The sequence below is a fragment of the Anastrepha obliqua genome, chromosome 5 (assembly GCF_027943255.1).
Source record: "Anastrepha obliqua isolate idAnaObli1 chromosome 5, idAnaObli1_1.0, whole genome shotgun sequence".
In the NCBI taxonomy this organism is placed as follows: Eukaryota; Metazoa; Arthropoda; class Insecta; order Diptera; family Tephritidae; genus Anastrepha; species Anastrepha obliqua.
This window is the reverse complement of record NC_072896.1, coordinates 30557122-30582929: the sequence shown is the minus strand read 5'-3', so window position 1 is coordinate 30582929 and position 25808 is coordinate 30557122. Positions and strand designations below refer to the sequence as shown.

The window sequence follows — 25808 nt, the reverse complement described above, 5'->3', positions numbered from 1 at the left end:
CTTCTACATCGAAATCACCAAATGGCAACAAAAAATAATAAATCCTCTATTCTACTGCTACCTACCTGGAGTCTAATGAAATCCCACTATGAAACTTTCAGTGATTACTAAGCATAGTCTCGGTTGTTTGCCAAAAATTGTAAATAAAAAATATTTTTTTTTTTTTCGAAAAAAAGTTTATTTTATTAAGTATTTTTACATTAAATACTAAAAAAAATGGAAAATATTTCCCTAAAGTTTTTAATTGATATTGAAAAGGGTCAAATTAAAATTTTGAATGAAAATGTTGATTCAGATAGAGAAATTAGCCGTCATGGTTTTGTAACTAGCCCTTCTACAGCTATTAATCTTGCTGTTTTTAGCGAATTTGTTTTGCCATCGTTTTCTAAAGGACTCCAAGTTGATTGCGTTTACACTGATTTCTCTGAGGCATTTGACAAAGTCTCACACGAGATTCTAGTAAGCAAGTTGGCTTGCTTGGGCTTTCAATCCTCCTTTCTGCAATGGCTTAACTCACATTCGATTGGTAGACGGTGCGCGGTAAAAATTAATGGAGCTTTTTCGAACCACTTTGTTACAACTTCAGGTGTTCTCCAAGCGAGCATCGTAGGGTCACTTCTTTTTGTCATTTTTGCCAATGACATAAGCAAATGTTTAACTTTTTTGAATCTCTTGCTCCTCGCGGTTGATTTAAGAATTTTCTCATCTGTTAAGAATGTATGCGGGGAATCGTCGATAATGCGGCATATGCTGACCATATGTCGTTTCTATGGGTTGCGGCCCCAAATTAGTAACATCAGGGCTTTTAGCTCACTCCTGCTGTGCCTGAGTTTTGAATTCTTCTGCTACCATATCACGTCTTTTCAGGAAATACTTTATTGTTTTGCAGGTGTCAGTACTGTACCAGCGGTTGCCGTGAAACTTATTACTGATAGCCTTGATGAACCCTACTGCAGTTCAATTGGATGTTCCACAGAACCGCAGCTCGTCAATTCGTTGCTTTAAATACCCCAGCGCACATTTAAATTCAAGCTTATTCCATCCTGCAAGAGAGTTCAGCCTCGGCTTACATTCTTGGGCAATTTTTGAATAGATACGAAAGGCTTTCCTCAAATAGCACTGAAGCGCCGTTTTGATACCATTGTGAGAAATCCAACAGGCAGATATCTACAGCCAGTCAGAGCGGTTGATAAAATGGAGAAGATTGACTGGATTTACGTTGGTGCACTGCCACAGGCTGTCAAAGAAAGGAGCACCCAGTGACCTTAGTAGTCTAGCTGCCAATCCCGGACACTTACAGAGAAAGGGCTCAACAGTCTCCTTCTCTGAAAGGTCCCCACAGCTTCTGCAATAGGGGTTAAATGATAACCCTAGCTTTTCCGTGTGTGTGCCGATCGTCCAGTGACCGGTAAATGCAACATCGAGTTTTGAAATTGAACGGCGAAGAGACCAAATAACTTTCTGAGTTCTTCGTATATTGCACTGGGGTCAAAGGGTTCTCGAAATAGCACTTGAATGGAGCGCCATCTTTTCGGCGCTTTCCTGAGAAATAATTTGTGCAGTTCTCCTTTAACTACTATTCAGATGGATGCCAATGAGCGGGTAGGAGGTCCCTGAGGCCAATTTAGTCCCCTTCCTGGCAAGCTCATTAGCAATTTCATTTCCCTCTATGTTCCTATGTCCTGGAACCCAGATCAGAGATATGTTACCTGCGCACTCAAGAGATTTGATCTCCTCCTGACAAGAGTTTACTAGTTCTGCACCATGCCGTCGTCAGAGCCTTGATCGCTGCTTGACTATCGGAGAAAATATTAATATATCCCTCGCTCCCGCGTTCCCTAAGCATTTTGCATGCCTGCAGGATCACAAAGACTTCTGCTTGAAAAACATTATCAGTGTTCGGCAGTTTTAAGGGAATAGATAAATTATCTGATTTAAAGAAAACCCCTGCTCCGAGTCCAGATTCCATCTTGAAACCGTCAGTGAAGACAGAGGTTCAAGCTTCGGTGCAGATTTTTCCCTCGATCCAATCCTGCCTATTTCGAAAGGTTGCCCTAGCAAGACCCTCCAACTCTAGTTCGCGGCTAGAGAGATCTGCTCGAAGTTCGGAAAAATACGGTGTTAACTGCCCGCAAATGCTACCATGTTCCTTAAGAGATTTCCTCCAGAGGACAACCTCTTTTAACTTAATTGCACTTTGAGCTGCGATGGAAGTAACGCAAAAGTCGATGGAAAGTAAGTGTAAAACGACATTCAAGGCAGTACTGGGGCAAGTTTTACATACTCCAGTGATGCTAATGCATGCAGTCCTTTGCACCCTCCCCAGTTTAGTGATATTATAGGCCTTCCAAAGAGCGTCCCACCAAACCAGGCATTAATACGTTAAAATGGGCAAAACCATTGAGTTGTACGTCCACAGCACGACCAGTGGCCTGAGTACCCATTTTTTACCGAACATAGATTTGCAGCAGTAGAAGGCTGTACTGGCTGTCTTTACACTATTTTCAATGTGTCAAAGTATCACTCCAAGATACCTAACTTCCGATAAAAGCGGGAGAACGTGGTTGTTTAATTTGGGAAGTCGAAAAGATGGAGGTTTCTTTTTTCTGGTAAATAGCACCAGCTCCGTTTTGTCAGAGTTAACTCGGAGGCCGCAAGTGGCAGCCCGTCGGCTGAGTACAGCCAAAATCTCAGCTATGACTGAGGGAAACGCTCCCGATACCATTAGGACCAAGTCATCGGCGTATGCTATTACCTTAATGGTTAATGGTAGTAAAGGGTAAAGGTATGGGCCTTTAGTACTGCGACCATATTGATCTATTGTGCACCCTATGCTGTCTATTGATTGTTAAGTATGCTTATGAATTGTACCAGCTCCTTCTGAGGGAGTGATTGTAGGTCTTCATCTATAAGCATGAACTTGTTTAAAAACTTTTTTCTTCTATGCGTCATCCCCGGACATTCGATGATGAGATGTTCTATATACTCCTGATCTTCGCAGCAGAATCTGCAGGTGCTGGTGTTAGTTATGCCTAATTTATGTAAGTGTTTGTTGCAGGTGAAGTGAGCCGAGAGGGCGCCTGTAAGAGTGCGAATGCTCATTTTGTTTAACGTGAGGGCCATGCTAGCTCTTTTAGCATTGAAACTTAAGAACTTTTTGGAGTGTCTAAGACACTCCACGTTGTTCCAATGCTGATTTATTAGAGTTTTGGCCCAGTATTTTACTTTTTGTTTTAGACTGTTTTTGTTAAATCCAAACATGGGACTAAGTCCGATGAAATTTACATCTGCCCCTTTTTTGGCTTGAAAGTCTGTCTTTTCGTTGCCGTCATATCCCTCATGTCCTGCTACCCAAATTAATGAGACATTGTTTTTGGATGCCAGGTTATTGAGTGCCTTCTGGCATTCTAAGACAGTTTTTGAGTTGTAGGTATAGGTATCTAAAGCTTTTAGAACTGATTGGCTGTCCGAGAGTATTCTAATCTTTACTCTCTTGTGGTTTCTACGTTGCATGATGTTTTCTGCTTCCATTATTGCGTATAATTCCGCTTGAAAGATGGTGGTGTCCCTGGTGAGAGTGAATGAATTAGCTATTATCTTAACCCCACCCTTATTTAACATTATCAGAACTTCATCAATAGCAACTATCCGAGGTAGGGGTGAAAGAACACCACCCTGCGCTGCCTTCTTGTTGTGCGAATCTAGTGACTTTAGCCCCTCTTGCCACCGCATTAAGTTCCCTGCAGCCAAACAGGGACAAGATCCAGAGATAGATAGGTCTTTTCACCCCTAGTCTATCTAACGCAGTGACAATTGACACCACCCTAATGTTATTAAAAGCACCCTCTATATCTATGAAGGCCGCCAAAGTGAATTGTTTGCCTTCCAGAGACTTTTCCACAGTCCGTACTACCTCGTGTAAGGCTGATTCCGTGGATTTCTCTTTCAGCGTAGTTCACAGTAGTTTGGCAGACCTTGATTTATAAAAAATATAACATATTTTTTTAAAGCACTGTTAGCATATAAACCAATTATAAGTTGCATAGAACTCGCAGCAACTCACTTGAAGCGCAAGTATTGCAAAATCTTATCATATTTGTAACGCTTATCGCGATAACAAAGCAAACACCCTGACGCCCATCCTACAGCCACACTCCACTCACCTTTCCACACACTACCCAACGTGTAGGTTTTGCAAGCAAATACTTAGATGGAAAAATTATCAACAAAAAAAATAAAAAATATAACAGACTGATAAGGCGCTAAATGACAAATGTAGCTGAAATTACAACAAAAGTAAACACAACTCTAACAGAGGTGTACACTACTACGTACATACATATAAATATATTATAAGTAGAACAAAAACAACTTACGCTATAATACCAGATGAAAAACAACATTAAAAATAGGAGCAATGACTACCATACGTCTAAGTACGAGTATGTTTGTATGTGGGCTAAGGTAAAGTTAAGTAAAATAAAAGCCGTCCAGTGGCGAAAGGGCAAGCAGGACTGTGGCTGAGGTAGGTGTTGTGCGCTGTGCTTTAGGCTGAACGTTTGTCGGAGTCGGAGTGCACACATTAACAAACATACACATATACATACATGTATATGTATACAGGTGTATTGGCAGGCATAGACCCACCGCCACCGCTGGTGCGCTACACATTGAGCTTTTTCAAGTCAGTATTGAAGTGACTTTGAAACGGTGTGGACCGGAAAAAAAAACAACTAAATAGATTTTTGCTAACTGTCACTAAGAAACGGTAATGGCCACAACAAATCAAATGCTTTGGCAACGTGCACAACAACAATAAACACAACATAGTGAAATAATAGCAACAGAAAAAAACTCTATTTATTATTACATTGAGTGTTGAAAACGAAACTAAAGAAACTTAAAAACATATTTACCACTTTTTTTACAGAGCAATCGATTTGCTGACGATTTGCGGACACGTAAGCGGTCCTAATTAAACGAGATAATAGTAAAATCTATTAAAGTTTTTGTAAATTTTTTATGTAAAAAAAATAAAATGGCGCGCGATCAATTGAATTCAAGCATGCGTTGCGCAAAATTTATGCTGATCATTGTCAGCTTCATGTTTGCGGTAAGTTGGTGAACAAAAACAAAAACAAAATATTTCAAATGTCATCTTCATATTTTCATCTTTGCTAGTTACCAAAATTTGTGAAATTATTGATTTTTTATAGTCCAATTTTATCGATCCTGGTTACTCATGGAAATTGAATCACACATACTGGCATAAACTGCGTTCATACACATGCATTGTTGATTAACCTAGCAAAATATATATATATGTGTGTACGAGTATGTATGCATATATATGAATATCTACTTGCTCATGAGTTATTGTTGACTTACTGATAGCAATTTGTAGTACACCTCTAAACTGGGAATGCCAATGGTAGAGACAATTGTTGATTTCGGGATTTTGGAATATTTTAAATGCAATTTCGGGATCCCGAGATACACATTTTTCAAATTTAGTGAAAATTCAATATGCCAATATTAGCGATAATTGTTGATTGCGGGATTTCGGGATATTTTAAATGCAATTTCGGGACACCGAGATACACATTTTTCAAATTTAGTAAAAATTCAATATGTCAATATTAGCGATAATTGTTGATTGCGGGATTTCGGGATTCCGGAATATTTTAAATATAATTTCAGGATCCCGAAATACAAATTTTTCAAATTTAGTAAAAGTTCAATATGCCAATATTAGCGATAATTGTTGATCTCGGGATTCCGGGATATTTTAAATATAATTTCAGGATCCCGAGATACAAATTTTTCAAATTTATTGAAAACTCAAAATGCCTTTCGCTTTAGAAAAAACCAAATTATTTTATAAAATGTTTCTATACATTGAATCTGCTTTTTAATACCTACCGTTGAGCCCTGAATTCCCACGTCACTTTTCATAAGGTCGGTAAACTTTTTCTTCGCAGGCGGCTACAACTTGTTGTTTTGCTATTAGTTTGTGTGAATTTGCAATGTATTTTTAAATATAAACCCAACAATCCTTAAAGCGGGTACTGCCTCACAGAATAATACAATTTTTAAATCTTATATGCCTAAGTTCCTCTTCTTCTTCTTCTTCTTCTTCTTCTTCTTCTGGATTGGCACGATAACTCCTTACGCCATTTTGGCCGAGTTTAGCAAAGCATTTCTTACTTGTATGTACTAACCTGCGCCAGTTGGACTCTCCAAGTGAAGCCAAGTTCTTTTCGATCTGATCTTTCCAACGCAGAGGAAGCCTTCCTCCCCTTTCGTTACCACCTTCTGGTACCACATCGAATACTTTCAGAGCCAGTGCATTTATATTCTTTCATACGGCATGACCCAGCAAACGTAGCCGCTGGATCGTAAACCTCATACAGCTCATAATTTCAGCGCCTGCGATGCTCGCCGTTGTTCACGTGCAGAGGTCCAAAAATCTTCCGCAGAATCTTTCTATCTAACACTTCAACAATAACGCCTCATCGGTTGTTGTCATCGTCCAAGCTTCTACGGCATACGAAAGGACGGGATTCGCCTAAGTTCAGTGTTAGAAAATTAGACGAAAACATTCATTTTCTCTTATTTCTTTGAAGTTCTGCTTCTTATAAAAAAATAAGAACATACAACAGCTCTTTACACTGACGGATCCAAGATAGATTGCGGCATCGGAGCCGGTGTATATTCTAAAGACCTCGAAACTTCCATGTCTTTTCGCCTGGGGAGTTGGAATAGTATTTTTCAAGCAGAAGTTAAGGGAATAGGGAAGCTTTCAGAATAAGGGAAGCTTTCAGAATAAGAGAAGCTTGCAGCAATATCAGAAACCACACACAACTATCGGACGTATACGTTTTTTCAAGTAGCTTTAAAGTTACTTACAACCAATTCAAAAATCGTCAGAAAATGCAAATACCTTAATGTTTTAGCGCGCACGGCAGAAATCACTCTCATCGGGGTACCTGGCCATAGAAACATAGAATGAAATGAGAATACGAGTACTAATGAACTGCAAGACAGAGGGCATCCTATAATGAATCCGCGGCGGTAGAAATAGGCGTGTGCAAAATGGAGATCTTCTCGCTATTCCAGAAGGAAGCCATTTACAAATAGATTAACACGAATACCTGTAAAATACTAAACAAACGTGGCCCCATTTCAACAAATCCAGAACAGGGGAGTTGTTGAGAAACCCACGAGCTGACATATTCCGAATTACGTGAACAACAACCGGCTACTGGCGTTTGGGAGACCGAACCAGGCAGATGGGGTGACCGTAAAACGATAGGTGGAGAATCTGCAATCAAGAAGAATCTAAGGAAATAGACTTTCATTATCTGTCTGAGCGTCCAAGTCTCAGGCTCTACGACATAGAATGCTGGGGGAATTCTCGATGGTTAACTTAAAAGAAATTGCAAAAAGAAAATAGATGGCAGATTCATAGTCAAATCAAGATGATTCGACTAATAAAAATCAGTGGTTCTCCAAGTGGTGTATCAAAATGGCGTCTATTGTGCTCCTCGGGTCAGGGTTATGTCACTCAGACAACAACTCCACCATAACTACCATAAAAATATTAATACGAGATTCAAAAAATTTAAATTTAGAGTTTATGGAATTTTCAAATAAATGAGTCTTCAAATAAATCATCTAAACCTGTTTTTTTCCACCTCTAAAAGCGCAAATTCCTTAAGTTCATAGTCAGTCAGATTTTATTCTTTTTACTTCACAAGTTCATACTTTTTTCAGTAAAATTTTTTATTTTTTTACCTGACAAAAAAATTTATCTCTGTATTTATATAAATTTATTTCGGGATTTTGGATCCCTGAATACCAGAGTTTCGGTGTTTATATCCCTACTTTCAACTCACCTACTTAATATACGTAGAGCCTCGCCATTTGTCTGCTTACGTATGCACATTCAACTGCGTACTTGTAGTAGTTGCCCTCTGTAAAGCGCTAATGTAAATAATTAAAGATTTAATGGTTTCAAGCCTTTAGTTCATTGCTTATAAAATAAATAAGATCTAAAAACGTGATTGGCTTAAATAGGAAATCCCCGACAATATTGAAGTAGAAATAGTTCCTCATAAAAGTTCGTTTAATTGGCAAGCCTCAACACATTTTTGATAAACCAAAACATCTAGAATTTTTTGGCGTGGAATTGCAAAATTTTATTTTAAATTTCACTGGAAACAGTCAATATAAAGATAGACTTACAGACAAACCTACTGAGAAGGAGTCACAAGAAATTCCACGGAAATCACAGCCACGGAAATCACGAAAATCGTGTCATCCTTTCCGAGTTATCTCAAGAGTATCGAAATATTTAGTGAGAGTCAATGAGGCACTCAAATCTCTTTCATGCGATTTCTTTTACCTGGCGTAGGAAGGAGATAATTTGAATCTTCACTAACAATTTTTTGCTATACTTTTGGCGAAAGTTCTTGTTGTTGTAGCAGGTATTCTGAGCCCTTCCCGAGTCGGTGCTTAACTAAGTGTTTTCATTAAGGTAATTTACCAGTAAATGCTGGAAATATGCTCTGTTGGCAAGATCGAGAGATAAGGAGAGGGGTGTTTTGGTATCAATTGTTCTGCTCTCTCTAAGTTGAAGCAAAGCGGCTGAGGCTGATGGTGAATGATACATTTTTCAATTGTACATGGGCGTAAATATAGAAGGGCATATGGGAGAGAGATGTTAAATTAGTTGGTTTATTCTAGTATTTCAAGAAATAATGATAGTCTTCATATGTTAGACATATCGAACACTCAGATATCATATCATAAGTTGTCTGAATGCCGTATTTTGCTCTGCTCGCGCTTAATAGAATAAGGAAGCAAAGCAGCTGAGGCTGATGATGGATGAGGTCAAAATGAAGTATCTCCTGTTCATCAAACAAAAACCAAAGAACGTATAAAACTAAGAAAATGCAATCCGTAGGTAGGTAGATGGGTAGGTTAGATGGCTAGAGTACCACAGGTACTCTTCAAGTGGCACTTACGTGCCGTTTTGATATCATACTGTGGACCACTACCTGCAAAAGAATTTAGGGAAGAGAAAACCCTCTACAGCCATCCAGTACTGTTGATGTAGTGGAGGAGAGAAAAAGAATCAAGGCTGGAGAATTTCCTCAAGCCATCCCCAAAGGGCACGCTAAAGAATCTCAAGCGCCTAGCCGACAGGGTCAGAGAAAGTGCTCAACAGTCTCTTTCTCCACAGGATCCCCACAGCTTCTGCAATAGGGGTTGTACGGAAATCGAAGCTTTTCCGCATGAGTACCGATCACCCAGTTACCAGTGAATACCGCAATGAGTTTGGAAATTGAATGACAGGGGATTCCCAACACCTTAAGCATTCTGTTTATATCGTATTGAGGCCATAGTGTTTTCGAAATAGCACACGATGAGACAGACCTCCATCTGTCTTGCGCTTTTTTGAGAAAGAAATTGTACAGTTTGCTTTAATTACGATAAAGAGGACACCGATGTCTGAGAAGAGGACAACTGAAAGCAGTTCTGTCGACCCCTTCCTGGCAAGCTCATCGGCAATTTCATTTGCCTCTATATTCCTGTGTAGAGGACCCAGATAAGCGAAATGTTTCCTGCACGTTCAAGACGTTTGAGTTCCTCCTTAAAGGAGTTAACCAGAAGAGAGCTGCAATACTGCGACGTCAGGGCGAATGGGCGAACCATTGTAAGTGCCTGCCTTTGTTGCACGAGAGACTCTGGATACGCCTTGGAATCTTGGCTGATGGCACCTTTTCGTTCACCTCAAATGGGCAGCCCTGAAATGAACTTTAACAACATACACGCAAAGACTCGAAATGTTATAGAAAGAACAATTGTCATCATCCACTTATAATGATGTAGCTTCAAATATTAGACAATCTATATGTAGAGCACTAGTATAAAGTTTTTCAATAAAATATGTGTATAAATTTTTTTTTTTTTTTTTTGACAACGCTTCGAGGCTCTTATTTTCTACTTCTAACATTTGTTGTTTTATTTGATTTTTGGCCGCATTCAAGCACTCCATGTTTCTATGGCGTTTCTTCCAGGTCGGCTACTTGCAGGTCGCACATTTTTCCAGTGGGTGCTGGTCGCTAAAGCGGTCAGTCTGATGACTTCTTCCATTTTATTGAAGCGGTGCTGCTTATATCGGCCACCGCCAGTTGTTGTTTGCTCCCTCTTGTTTTCGGACAATTTTCGCTTTATATAGGGCCCGCCATCTATCGTTACGGATTTGAACTAGGTATTATTTGAAGAATGGTAACACTTAGCTATCATCTGATTTGACAGAAAATTAGTTTTATTCTTCCGCTGAACGAAAATGGTTGTGTATACGCTCAAAGAACGCTGGAAAATATTTCGACATTACTTTGAAAATCATGGTAATGTTGCAGAATATGTACGAAAATTACGTACGGCAATGGGAAGAAGAAAAGCACCGAATGAAGCGTATGTGCGTTACTTTGCGAAAAAAGTAAGAGAAACTGGGTTGCTTATTGACAAACCAAAGCGTGACCGACCAAAAACTGTGCGTACACACGAAAATATTGCTGCTGTGGCCGAGAGTGTTCGTGAATCACCAGGAATATCAGTTCACCGTCGTTCTCAATAATGAAGACCAACATACGCGATGTCATAGCTGAAATACAGCCGCATACAACCGAAAATGTGTTGAAAAATTGGGCCGATCGTATGGGATGGTGCATGGCTAGCCGAGGCAGCCATATGAATGAAGTTGTATTCCATCATTAACCGGAATGATTGTACTTCAAAATAAAAAAAAACAGTTTGGAAAAATATTGAGTAGTTTCTTTTTTATAGCATTTTTAATTCCGTAAAGTTATATGGCGGACCCTATATAAGCCTTCCAATCTAACCACACCTGAAATAAAAATATGTTGTGCAAACGAATAATGTACTTATATGCAGCCCTTTATTACCTTTTTTCAGCATGATACATCTTTGGTTGGTGGGCCCATACTGTTAAGCTGCTTTGCAACATTTTGCCAAAACTCAGCTACCTCTTCCTTTGAGCATTTGGAGAACGCCTGAGTGGCATACTGCTGCCGTGTTGCTACAACTTTATACCTGTGAAAATCAAATAAAAGCACATATACTTAAAAAATTCCTTTTTGTTTATAGTTTAGTTAATATAGGACTTACATTTTACAGCTCTCTTATTTGTTTCCTTTTAAGTTTTCTTTTTATTACTCGTTCTAATTTTTATCCGTTAGTCTAACGTTGTCGTAGAAAAATTGTACGAAACAACATTTGACGTTACGAGTGTATTCAGTGAATGCTACTCTACGAATTTCGAATGTGCGTTCGGAGCTACATATTTGAATTGTATGATTACAATTTCTTAGTTTCTACGAAAAACAGTCTACGACAAATTCTATGATAGGGCTGATTATTTCATTTTCCATACTAGCATTTACCGGTCGAATCTGTCAAGACTTTCATGCTCCTTATACTTTTAAAACTTTATATTCCACTTTCATCCGGTTAAAATTTAAGTGTCTTATCTTAGACAAAACAACCTGGCTAACCTATCGTAACCAAAGTCCAGCCGGCTTCGAAAATATAGTTGAAAATAATGCATTTAAGGTTTTCGAAACAAAAAAAATACATAAATTGCCTTTAGTATTAGCGCATTAGTGGTCTAACCCCTCCAGTTACAGATGAAGCAAATATCAACGCAAACAGACATTTTGACGAGTCATAGGTGGTCGCCAAGTAGTATAAATTCCAGTGAATGAAAGGCACACTTCAATATGCGGGAATGATATTGACAACAGCCACATGTAGTAATGAAAAAGATGAAGTACCTAAACGGCAATCGCCTACAATGGATTCTATTTCCATTGGAATAGAAAAGACGTAGTTCTGCTAAAGAGTAATAAAGCCCATGTAGCCGATGAATGGCTAATATATGATATTAATTATTATTAATATTTTATATATTTTATTGATATATTAAATAAAATATGGCAGCAACAGGCTGACAAATAGTCTACGATAATCCAAAGAGTGCTGACTCTATTTATGGTGGCTCCGTCCAATCCATTGAAGAAGGGAAACTGCACTTATGTCATTCATATTTGCTGAGGGTGTTTGGAAAATAAATGTGATCTATTTTGTATCTAGCCATATTTTTTTTTTGTTTTGTTAATTAGATTTATTTCAGTTATATTGGCTTCTCATATATCTACCTTTTGAGGTAATTCTTTAGTATTTATTATCACTAAATGTCTGGCGTGCACGCCTCATTTATATTTCCACGTTTATCTTTTAACATGAATACATTATTTACCGTCATCTTGTATTACACACACATACTTGAAAAAACTCTTATCAAATCTGTTCGTTCCGAGAGAGCTTTCAGATAACAGAGAGTATGTATTATTTCTAGGCCACCAAAACTCCAATATTGTACTGAAAATGTGACGATAATTAGGTGACTTCTACATACATATATCCATACGTTTAGAAATCATTGCACAAATACCAGTGCAACATATCTTATCAAGCAATATATTTTGGAAACCCAAACATATAGACGAAAACTTGAATGGAAGAGAATAAACGAAATTCGGCTTAAGTGTCTATAAAAAATTGAGTATTTTCATGATAATTAAATGACTAGTTATGAATATAGGTATACATATATTAAATATAAATATTTATATTGCACTTCGATAAATAATTGACGCATACATCCGTTTTTAAATATTTGCCTCAGCTCCCTCTTCAAAGTATTTGCGCGTCTTCTTGTTGTCTTACAACTGAAGCGACCTTCAGTTTTCTGCGGCCTACAAATGGCATAAGACTTTTTTGCGAACAACAGAAATACGCTCAGAGGTTTGTCATCACTTGGCGTTGGGCGATGGCTAGCAGAAATTTCGTTAGAGGTCCCGAAAAACTGAAGAAATTTAGCGAAATCAACTGCCCTAAAAATCTCGGGATAAGCAGTAGTCTTGTGAAACTTGTAATTGAAGAGTCCACATTTTAGAGAACTTTTTTACTATTGCCGAAATTTGAGATCAAATGGCTTTAATATTACATTTTTCATTGTAATATACAAACAATTTTATTCTTATCTGCCAATTCATTATAAAACATTCATTCAGTAATTCAGTTGAAGTTGGCGTGTTAGTGTATTTTTCTAAAAACGAAAGAACCAAATATGGTGTAGTGAAAAAATTCTTTGTTTTGGCAGCTTTATCAGCAACAGTAATCCATAAAACATGGTAAAACTGAATCATGGACATACCAGGTGTAGTCAGAAGTATCGGCCAAAAATGTTAGATGGGATGACATTCTAAAGGGTGGTTATGTTTCAAGGGCCGGTGTTGATTTTGAATAAAATACAATTTTTTAGGAAATTATTATCATTTCTCCTTATTGTGATAATACTGGTATAGCTCAAGTACGTACACACATACATCCGATGGTCTAAATTTTCGATGACACTGAGGCATAATTGATGTTTTATGCCGTTAATCTGCCGAATTATCTCATCCTTTAGCTCCTGAATTGTTGCTGGCTTATCGTAGTATACCTTTTCTTTCAAATAACCCCAAATAAAGAAGTCCAACGGTGTCGTTAACGTTTTGGTGTAGAAGCCGAATGAAGCCGAACGACCTACGCAACGCAGAATTTTTTGTGAATGGGCTCTTGGAAAGTTGGCCGAAGATCCACTTTCTTATCGAAAAATTGTCTTCAGCGAAGAAGCTCATTTTTGGATTAATGGGTACGTAAATAAGCAAAATTGTCGATTTTGGAGTGATGATCAGCCAGAAGAATTGCAAGAGCTACCAATATATCCAGAAAAGGTCACAGTTTGGTGCGGTTTGTGGGCTGGAGGTATCATTGGACCGCACTTCTTCAAAGATGCTGCGAATCGTAACGTAACTGTGAGTGGTGAGCGCTACCGTGAAATGATATTCAACTTTTTTTTGCACAAAATGCAAGAGCTTGACTTGCACGACATGTGGTTTCAGCAAGACGGTGCCACATGCCACACAGCACGCGTAACAATGGACTTGTTGAGAGGCGAGTTCGGTGAACATTTTATTTCAAGTTCGGGACCTGTCAATTGTAAATAATCTTCAAACATTAAATTATATAGACTGTACTATCAATTTAAATACAAATTTCATGCATTTTATTTTGGAAAACTTTCCTATAGCTCTTAAAAAATCACCCTTTATGTCTACACGCTTTTGGGTAAACAGAAAATTTTGAAAAAATTTTAATAATTTTACGTTTACTCATGGTCGAAAATGTTGGTATAGGGTGTTTTAAATCGTTCCTTTTTAAGATTTTTGGGAACATTTTTATTATTTTTTAGTATAAAGTATGTTACAATTTTTTTTTTTAAATTAAACTTGTTATTTTTGCTTGAAAGTTTTTCTCATTTGTGAAGTGAATAATTAGTGTTTTATTTGTTAGTATAAAATATGTAAAAACAAAACATTTTTAAAAATAAATTTTGTTCTTTTGCTTAAAATTTTGAAGGTAATCTTTGTGACATTTTTGATCTGAGTAATAAGAAAGCAGACGGCATAGGAAGTTTTAAATCGTTCCTTTTCAAGATATTTGTAAATTTTTATATTTATTTTTGGTATAAAATATATAAAAAAAATTTGTTTTAAATAAAGTTTGTTCTTTTTGCTTAAAATTTTTAAGCAAAAATTGAAGGAGGAATTTTGGAAAATTACCACAAAAAAATTGTCTTCAAAAATTTGTCACAAAAAATTAAAGATTATTTCCAAAAGATTTTTAAAAAATACATTTTAGTTTAAAAATTAATAGAAACATATATAAATATTAAAAATACACTAAGATACCACACTTAAAAAACCCTCTATATGAAAATTTTCAACATTTTTAGTATAAAATATACAAAAAAATTCTTTTTTTGAAATAAAGTTTGTTCTTTTCGCTAAAAGTTGTTACAAAAAAATCTGAAGGAGGAATTTTCGAGAATTACGACAAAAAATTGTCTCCAAACATCTTTCAGAAAATATTAAAGTTTATTTCCAAAAGATTTTTAAAAAGTAAATTTTAATAGGTCTATGAATAAGTTCGTGCGGTTTTTTTTCGAAATTTGAATTTCGGATCATTCCCATGGCTTTTAAACGTTTGGAAATGGTTGATTGATCAACTCCCAAAGTTTTTGCAACCTCTTCTTGCGTTTGAGCCGGATCTTGATCGAGCAATTCCTCCAATTCGGTATCCATGAACTTTGGCGGCGCGGCCAAAATCACCACTTTTAAAGCGTGCAAACCACTTCTGGCACGTTCGCTCAGCTAGAGCATGCTCACCATAAACTTCCACCAAGATACGATGACTTTCGGCTGCTTTTTTCTTCATATTAAAGAATTCCCCGCAAAAACACATTATTTGGCACGAAATTCGACATTTTCAAGTGTGGTAAAAATATTGTTGTTTACGCTTCAAATAAAAAACTTATACTGACGTTTGTGCCTTACGACAGTAGCTCTCCAATGAATGTTTGGAAATGTGGATCGATGGAATAATAATCAAGTTACGCCATCTGTTGTAAAACCGCACGAACTTATCCATAGCTTAAAAATTAATAAAAGTACATAAAAATAATAATAAAAAATTGAAAGGTCTGTGTCCTCTTTTTTTTGCCAAATTCTGATTTTTCGCTGAATGGTACACGTGGATGACCAACAATGGTACTAGTTGCTTTTTTGGGAACTTTAACTTCGAATTTGGCCACACATGATTTTGATGCTTAAAGACGTTTATCTTTCTGTGGCATTTTTTCCACCTTTGCGTTAGTTTTACAGTAAAAAAATGTATTTTTTGTATTAACACGTTGACTGCCGAGCAAAATTTGCTGGTTATCACACAGCGCCGCAAGTGTGCATCACCACCACACCAAAAACAATGCGCCGGCACCCATTGCCCGGCGCGGCGCCATTGAAAAGCCATGCGCCGGGCAATGGGTGCCGGCGCGGCAGTCAACGTGTTAAATCCTTCTTCATTTCATCAAAAGATTAATGTCCTTAATTTTTCCAAGAACATGATTAAAAACGGCATCAATTTTATTATTTTTTTTTTTGGGAACATTTAAAACAAATCGTTTTTTTTTATACCTAGGATGCCTAAAAAAAGTGGAATTACTCTTAAAACGCAAAAAATCGCAATTTAAAATAAATTGTAAATAACACATTAAAAAACATTCCATCTATTTTTTCTAATTTGAAAGAGGTCAAATGGGGTCGAAATTGTATAGGGTTTCCAGAAAGTCAATGTGGAAGATAACTTTTATCACTTCAAGGTTATGTAGGCTAATAAGCTACTTACAAATGTAGCAACATAAATATAAAGCATTTTAATTAAATACATATATGTATATGCACGTCTCTTTATTTTCCATTTTACACTAATGAATTATTTTCAACTCAATACGAGAAACGCGGACTCAAAGTTCACCAAGCACTGCTGAACTCTCAAACAAATTTATACGAAAAATTACGTCGATTGACTTTGAAGCGTGCCTGTGTAACGGTATTTTTTTTAAGTGTTTTGTTTTAAAGTATTTCTAATTAGAAAACAACAACAACAAAAATAAAACGGCACTTTCATTCTTATCACTTTTGCACAGCAAAAACGGTCATTTGACCTAATGTGCATTGCCTCAATTTCAAATTTATAAATTTAAAAAAAATTTTAGTTTTTCACCTTACTTTCTTTTATAACCAGCCCTATATAAAAACAAACTTAAAAAAAAGCAACGACAATCTTCAAAATTCTATACTTGGAACACTTAACATGGAATCGCTCATATGTATGTATGTATGTATGAACGTATGTGCATAGGCGAGAGGGATTTCTTCCTACATTATCAGTAGGGCGTCGCAATGTGATTAGCGTATAATATTTAATTGGCAGACGTACGTATATGCTTGATATATGTATTATATGTATGTAAGCATTTTTACATATATAAGTACATAATCAAATTAATAGTAAATGAAAGAATTCCCGAGTCACTGTTATATTGCTATACATTTCAAATTCCGTCAAATGCGAAGACTGCAAAGTTAGAGGAAGCCCATTTAGTATCAGTTTACATGAATTATAGCCTTTTTCTAAGTATTACACTTTATGTAACATTTACAAAGAAAGCATTTGTTTCAATTATTTCTCAAAGCTTATAGCGAAGAGATGGTTTATGTGGAATTTTAACAATTCTCCGTAATGTGTGCGCTGAGTTTTATGAATAAAGCTTTACACACTTGTGAATAATTGACGTACACTTAGAAATGTTTGTGGCGCCTGTATTAGATTTTCTTCATTAATCTTATTAAATCTTAAAATTACTTTTGAGATACTCAATATTGAAATGCAAATTAAGTAAAATAACTATCTTAAATTACTTCAACTTCAATTTGGACCCAAAAATACTCAAAAAAGGTTCATTATACAGAATTTTCGAAATTAGAGATTAACTTCGTAAGCCTTCGTAAGAAATAGCTGGCAAAGTGGCATCAGAAGAAACTAATACAAAACAGCCCCCACTTAATATTGGCAGCTAGTCCAACATAAACGCTTTTCTCTGACATTTGACCAGCCCTTAGACTGTAGTTTATAAAAGAGCGGTAGAATGGTCGGCAGTGTCTTAAATCGTAAATCGTACACCTTTGGTCATGGTTGTACGGGTTAGGCTAAAACCTTTATGCACTGCGACCAAATTGATCTATTGTATGTCCCTAAGTCCTTAATTTTAATTATTTAGTAATGCGAGAAATCGAACCAGCGCCTTAAAAGGGAACATTTGTGGGCCTTCATCCTGTAGTAGGTACGAGCCCAGGATTCTGTGTCTTCTATGGCCTAATGCTTCACAGTTGGTGATTAAGTGTTCCATGGTATCCTCTTCATCACAGCAGAAACTCCATAAACTGGTGCTAGACAGTCCTATTTTATTGAAACACTTATTGCTGGCAAAGTAGCCTATGAACGCTGCAGAACGGTGAAGTGTTGTGTGACAAGTCCGCACAGAAAACTGTGAAATTTTCTACTAAAGCTTGGGAAGAAAGACGTTCGGTTGATGTTAGGTATTATTAGGACACAATCCATGGGGTCAGCATATGACCACCATTGGAATCAACGAGAACCCAATGTGCCTGTCGTGCTTGGAGGAGGCGGATAGCACTGAGCATTTTCTCTGTGAGTGTCCTGCCTTTGCTAGAGCACGGCTACGAGTTTTGGGTTCCGATGTCGTGAGAATGAATAATATTCGTTCTCTAAAACTGGAGGATATTTACAGATTTGCGAAAGAGTGTGGAAAATTCTCACACGACTAACTATCTCTATCTCTGTCTCTATTCTTTCCTATCTCTTTCTCTAATACTTTTCTCCTTCCCTCCTTGACTATCAACCCTCTTTCCAGAGCTCTAAATACAATGGGCTTTTTATCATGAGTGTTTTAGGAGCCACCAAATCTCCTGATGCTCCTTAGCTCGACTTTTTCAAATTTCAATTTAAATTGTTCAGCCTATGAGTGCAGAGTAATCTGAGGCACTTTTTGTCTAGGGTTTGCTTCTTTGGTATTCAAGTTCAGTAACTTTTTAGAGTGATGAAGGCCGGTTTGTGTCATTCTAGTATTCCTTGCCTTTCCTTTTGGTTTCCTGTTTTAGGTTGTTTTTGTTAAAGCCAAAACTGCGGTTGGTCCAATAAATGGCCCTTCTGCCCCTTTTTTGTCTTAAAAGTCTGCCTTTTTGCATCCTTTGTGTCGCTCATGACCTGGTACCCAAATCATGGAAAAGAAGAGTCGCCAGTTTGTTGAGTGCTTTGCTACACTCTATAAGGGATTGCCTGGCAAGAAGATATAAGAAGTAGTGAAATGAAGAATGGCTGATTAACTTTCCAAACTTTCCTGGCCAAAAGAAGGTGAACCAAAGTAAGCCGCGCATAGCGTTTTTTATTTGGTAATTACAATGAAATTCACCAGTTTCAGCTGCGCCTAAATTTTAGAGATATATTCAATAGGCAAAATATTTTCCTACAAAAAAATATCAAACACTGCAGTTTAGTAATTTAGGACTGCAATTTATAACTTAACTTAACCCATTAGCTCTATAGGCACACATCAAGTCAGTCATAAGCCTGATGAGAGCTGGGGTATTTAGGGCAAGCTAATGAAACGAATGAAGTGACGGCCGTAGCCGAATGTACGTCGTTTCCATTCAGGCGTGCATAGATTCGTATCTCGGTGCATGAAAACAGCAAAATTATAGAAAAGGCAATGCCAAACCTCCGGGTGTATTTCTGCCATCAAAAATCTCCTCATAAAAAGTATTTGCCGTCGGATTTGACTCTATTTGTGGAACAATATCAAGACGCACATCACCAATAGGTAACACTTAACTGAAGTATGTTAAACCCTTGTTCACTCGGCTCGGGAGCATAGGATCCCAGCAAGACTCTTCCATCGTACCTGGTTCTGGGCTATTGTATATATTTGCACCGTACTATGTCAGCATCTGCTAGTTCACCCAACATCGGTCGACTACGTATGCGGCAACACTGTAATACTGTACTTGAGCAGAAATCTCTTGGCACACATTAAGGGATTGTCTTGTTGGATAACGCAAGGCTTGCCCTTTCACAATTCGGGTCAGGTTTTTCTTCTTCTTTAAAAGATTTTAGATATAGATTCAGATTCATTTTAGTTTTGCACTTCGACCTCATGGCCTTTTGTGTTCTCTACTCATCACAGGATCTCAAGCAGACAAAGTTTCCTTATTAAACTTAAGATAAACCTGGGTTGGACTGAGCGTATGCGCCTTTCTTCTGGCTGCAAATGGTCGAAATGACTTAACCTTGTCCCTGCTTTAAGTCTGCATTCAAGGAGAAAGTACATTGAAGTCTTCTGCGATTGGCCGCATATACGACCAGGAGTTAAGGAAGAATGTTAAGCTAATAACTGTGACCAATAATTTGAACTTCAGGAACTCACAAGAGCTGCGTCTTTCTCAATTTTCAGGTGATACTTCGCAACAATTTGTTACTCCATTACGACACTTAGAACTCTACCGACGAAACAAGAAAACAACCCTAATTTTGACGAAGACTATAGCAATGTTAAATTCTTTACAGAAGAAAAAGGTACCACATTCGAAAGAGAAAAGTTCATACTAAGCAGCTGGTGGTAGAATTAGCTTGTATGGTAGACTCAGTCTTGTTATTTAATAGCCATACCGAACAGCCATAGGAACCGGATAGCACTGAGCATTTTGTCTGTGAGTGGTCTGCCTTTGATAAAGCAAGGGTGCAAATTTTGGGTTCCGAGGTCATAAGAATGAGTAAAATTCGTTTTCTCAAACTCGAGGATATTTTTAGATCTGGCAAATAATCAGGGAAATTCTCACAGTAACAGCTATGTCTGTATCTTTCTGTGTCTCTAGTTTGTTCCATCTCGTTCTCTCTTTCGCTTCTCTCATTCCCTCGTTGACTATCAACTCTTTTGCTTTCCAGCGCTTTGAATACAATGGGCTTTTTACCTTGAGTGTTTTAGAAGCTACCATTCTGGCGATAGAGCTATACAACATATCTTCGAAACAAACCCAAAAGGCGACAGAAGAAGAGGCTGGCCGAGAAAATTATGAAGAGATGACATTGAAGGCGACTTTGGAGCTATGGACACATCTGATACAAAACGAAAAGCTGATGATGGAGCGACATGGGGGTGAATTATAATGGAAACAATGGTTCACCCCGAACTGTGATGCTATGATGATGATGATGATTTTCTCGGTGCTTCTTGGCTCGCCTATTTCTAATTAAACATTTTTTTCCACACGTTTGGCAAGCATGTAACAGTGCATAATGAAATATTAAATTGGTAACTGTGGCAGTTGCCTAATCATAAAAAAACTTCCATTAACTACCATTTTCAGCCACTACTATCCGATCACTCATCACTACTATTTTTTCGGCTTATATAGCTTTTCACTTCATTTTATAAATGAAATCATTTCTCACCACGCTTTTTTATCTATTTCTAATTGTTCTCTCTCCCTCAGCTTACTGCAATTTTGCTTGTCATGGTCGGCACTACCATTCAGGCGATCTTTGGTGACTTCAATCAATTCCTCGATGCGCACTTTTCTTCTCCGCCAGCGCTACTCATAGCGATCGGCTTCATTTTATTGCTCGTGGCTGCGCTCGGTGCCTATGGTGCGGTCAAGGAGAGCGTTATGCTAATCAATTTGGTAAGCAGATATAAATGGCAGAAAATTTAAATAGTAATTAAATTTATTAATTAGTAATTAAAAACTTCCATCTTCCGCTTATCCGCAGTATGGCTTTTGCTTATTCCTGGTATTCATCCTCGAGGTGGCCGCAGCCATTGCCGCTTTTGTGATGCAAACTCAAGTGCGTGAAATGTTGGTGCGCACGATGAACGAGTCCATACAGGCATATGATGACAATGTCTATGTGCAGGATGGTGTCGACTTTATGCAGGGCACTGTAAGTAGTCATGTGATATGTAGACCCTCCCGAAGTTATGGTAAAAGCGACAAATACTGACAAGTTTAGACTGTTTATTTATTAATTTTTTAATTTAATTCTATAACCAAAGCCAATATAACCCACGTTTCAAAATTTAAAAATTTGTACAAAATTTATAAAAAATCGTCAAGTTGCAAACAAAATATAAAAGAACTAAAATTGTTAATCAATGAAAATGTGAAGCAGCTCAAAATTCGCGTTGATTTTTGATCATTTTTTAGCCTGAAGGTGTTGCGCATCTTCTCCATATAACGAATGCACGAAATTTTTTTTATACGGTGAAAATGCGAAATATTGTCAAGGAAAAAAAAATTACCGAAAATCAAAAAAAATTTGGAGCGACTTCACACCTGCACTTTACTTTACTAAAATTTAATGGACTATCAAATTGCGTACCAAATATTTTTTGAATTTTCGTAAATTTTGCACAAAATTTGAGACTCGGATTAGTATGTGCTTTTTATGAGTAAATTAAATTTTTATAATAGTCTAAACTTGTCATTATGTGGGTGATACCTTTATTATAATCTCGGGTTAGTGCATTAAATATTTATTTCATTTAATTTACTTGTAGCTTGGTTGCTGCGGCGTAAACAGCCCCGTGGACTGGAAGCGTCAGAATGACAGCAGCGTGGATAATAACATTGAATTGCCATCATCATGCTGTGCTGAATTCTCTTTCGATGATATCAACTACTGTGTCCAGCCCTACGAAAGCGGATGCTTGTCACGCATGGATTTCATCATTTCACAGAGCACCATGTTGATTGCCACTGGCGCCACCACTGTGGCATTTGTGCAGGTATGCGAACACTAAGTGTGGAATATTGTTGGAGAAATGAAAAATATTGGTATTAATTCAAGAATGCTAAATTACAAGCTTTCGGCATTCGAACCATTATTGTGAGCCTAACTTATGATGCTACGTCGTTATATATATGTATATATACATATATATGGCGCGTACACCCTTTTTAGGTGTTTGGCCCAGCTCCTCCTCCTATTTGTAGTGTGCGTGTTGATGGTGTTCCACAAATGGAGGGACCTACAGTTTTAAGCCAATTCCGAACGGCAGATATTTTTATGAGGAACTTTTTCATGGCAGAAATACACTCGGAAGTTTGCCATTGCCTGCCGAGTGGCGACCGCTACTTGAAAAAATTTTTTCTTGATTTTGGTGTTTCATCGAACCTACGTTCTCTCTCTGAATTCCGAATGGTAGTCACGCACCAACCCATTCGGCTACGGCGGTCTCTCGCTCATTTTACATGTGTGCTTTCTTTTAATAAGGCGTTGTCGTATACCTATGATCAACACAATCTCAATTCTCGCTAGCATCTGTTGTAAATAAACCGCTATTATATTCCTTATTACGCCAGCCAATCAGCTGATGCCGTCAAATTCGCTGAGAGTCGATTAACGGTTTGATGTTGTCCACACTTTTGCATTCTGCGCATCGTACTCTTAATTGATTAAGCGATTTAGGTGATACTCATATATACATAGTTAAAAGTTTGTATTCACTCCGGTCAGTATTTGGGGACTTGCAAGAATGACTTTGAAAACTCACATCTCAATAAATAACATCCAAATTGAGCGATTTCAGATTATTGCGAATAGCTTAACTACTCGAATCTCACTGAATTTGACAAAATCTCGTGTTGAACTGGTGGAGTTGTAGAGCTCTGTTTAATTCTTTGTAATTTTCTTTTATTTATCTATAAATTTTTTTTTTCTTTTTGGCAATAACTTTAACCTTTCTCTGAGTTTTCTTGCTTACATTAAGGGGAGAAACCAGTTTAGACTTATCAAAAAATCGACTCTTTTTTATTGCATAAATTGTTAGTATAACTACTCAAGAATATGTGGTAAAAATTTTAAAGCGAAATTCGCATTATTCCCAATTCTATGAGCACTTAAGTGACTGTCCGTCGGTTCCGCACCGTAGCGCGCGTTAGTTTTTCTCGAAACTACTTTTTTCAACTGGTGGGCACCCTAGCTCAAAAAGTTATCGACTAATCGTTATAAATTTTTTTCGGAGTATTCTTTATTCAATCCTAATTCATATGAACCTAATTCTGGGATTATATTAACATTAAAAATATTTTTTTAAGCAAAATAAATAAAAATATATGGTATGAAAAAATTACATTGTGTTCAAGCACCTCAAAGATATGCAATTTTCAATATTATTTTATCAAAATTAGCTTAATATCTTTAGAAACATGTTGTGAATGAAAAAAAATTGTTGTTGATTACGGAGAAAAATTGCAACTTCAGGAATACCCACCAGCATGATACTCGGATGGCGATCGTCCATGGACAACACGCTCTAACGCCACTATTTCCGGCGGCAATGGCTTGAAAGAATTTTAAAGTGTACTGAAAAATATGAGTAAAATACCCTCCAAGTTTTAACAATTTCTGATTATTCCTTCTTGGTTTAAAAAATTCACGAAGAACACCAAAATTTCGGCCGCCTAAATCGGTCTCCTCCCTTAACCTAACCTAACTCCAAATTTGTGTTTAAAAATCTGCAATTTTGTGACACTCTCTTCTTCGTTCCCTCAAACAACTTATCTGCATTTCCATGACTCTTAAATTATACTTGCCAATCGGCACTTCAACCTGCATAATCTTGTTTAGTAATAACATTACTTGGTGAATAGATTCGCTTCCTTCGAAATAGGAAACGTTAGGAGCTGTAGGTAGTAGTTGTAGGCTCTAGCTATGCTCGCGAGTGCTTTATTACAGAGGGTATCTCCTCTCATTTATTAGATGGAATTACTGGCAAATTTACGTGTTAGTGTCTTAGTTCGTAGTTACAACATTCAGATATATACAAGGTTATTCTATAAATTTTCCCGTCGATAAGAAAAACAGAATTTTGTGGTTTCAAATATACTTTATTATTCCGTATGGTCTCCCTGAACATCAATACTCCAATTTATGAATGCCATCCCTAAAGTGAGTACAGGAAGGGCTGCAAAATATGCTTCCACAGCTGTTATGACCACTTCATTTGACGAAAATGGCTTTCCACGAATGATTTTTTTACGTCTGGAAATAGATGAAAGTCGCTTGGGGCTAAACCTGGTGAAAGCAATTTTTATTTCATAATTTAACTTTTTTTAAGCAGCATTTTACACCAATTTTTTTTGCCTAAAAGTGTTGCTTTGTGTTGAGTAAGCAACTCAAAAGTAGAAAACTCACTCAGCGAGCAAAGTGAAATTAATCTATAAGTGTTCCACAACACTCAATCTGTTGAATATATGCATGCTGCATATAAATATTTAATTTTTATATAATACCCACTTTTCTTTAAACATTACTAATTTCGATCCTTTCCCTACCCCCTTCAGATTCTTGGCGTTCTTTGCGCCTTTATGCTCGCAAAAACTTTACGCCGCAACAAGTCCATACGCGCCGCACGTCGCTGGCAGTTACAACAAAGTCTGGGCGTACTTATTTCTGGTGGAAAAGTGGCGCCACCGACCAACTCACCAATCAATGGTTATACACAATTGGAGCGCGCGGAACGTTACATGGAACAGGATCCCATTACGTATACGCCAAGTAGTCCCAGCGTGAATTAAGTGCTTGAAAGCGGTAGAGAGGCGCAATAAATGCCAACCAACAGCAAGAATGGCATACAACACCTAGTATATCAACACTTAAGTGCCTAAATGGAAATTTCTATTTGTATTTTGTCTCATTGTTGTTGTCTTTTAATATTTTTTGTTTATTCGTTTCTAACTTTCTTCTATACAAACAAGTAAAGTACGCATGCCTAGTAATATTGAAACTTTGAAGCTTTATATTGACAGTATATACATACGTACACTTTTTGCATCCATACGTGCAGATGTGCGAATACGAGTTATTATGTACATAATCATACAAATATACTTTTAACTGTATTAGCAAGTAAATTGTGTCAAATCATATATCAAATAAAGTTTTACTCAAGTGACAAGAAATATTTAATTTATTAAAACCAGTAGTTAATATCTGCCTATGCCTCCATAACCCAAGTCAAAGCAACCAATTGGAACCTGTGGAAACTGACTATCAATAATCTTCTTCAGGAACTTGAAAAAATGCGAGGTAAGATAATTTCATATGCCGTTGATATTGTAATACCAATCTGGGGTAAACATCTTCCAACATTGTGTGATCTTCATCTAAGATATCTCAGCAGACTATCACTTTGG

General features: G+C 37.1%; 1 protein-coding gene across 1 annotated transcript; it reads left to right on the top strand.

Annotated features, from left to right (window-relative positions):
* The first annotated feature begins 4685 nt into the window (after positions 1 to 4685).
* LOC129248481 (CD63 antigen) lies at positions 4686 to 25574 on the top strand. Its single transcript, XM_054888040.1, has 6 exons — positions 4686 to 4768; positions 4931 to 5113; positions 21105 to 21293; positions 21382 to 21552; positions 22169 to 22396; positions 24957 to 25574. The coding sequence occupies exons 2-6, from the start codon at positions 5039 to 5041 to the stop codon at positions 25188 to 25190; spliced, it is 897 nt and encodes a 298-aa protein (XP_054744015.1). The 5' UTR covers positions 4686 to 4768; positions 4931 to 5038; the 3' UTR covers positions 25191 to 25574.
* Positions 25575 to 25808: the final 234 nt, after the last annotated feature.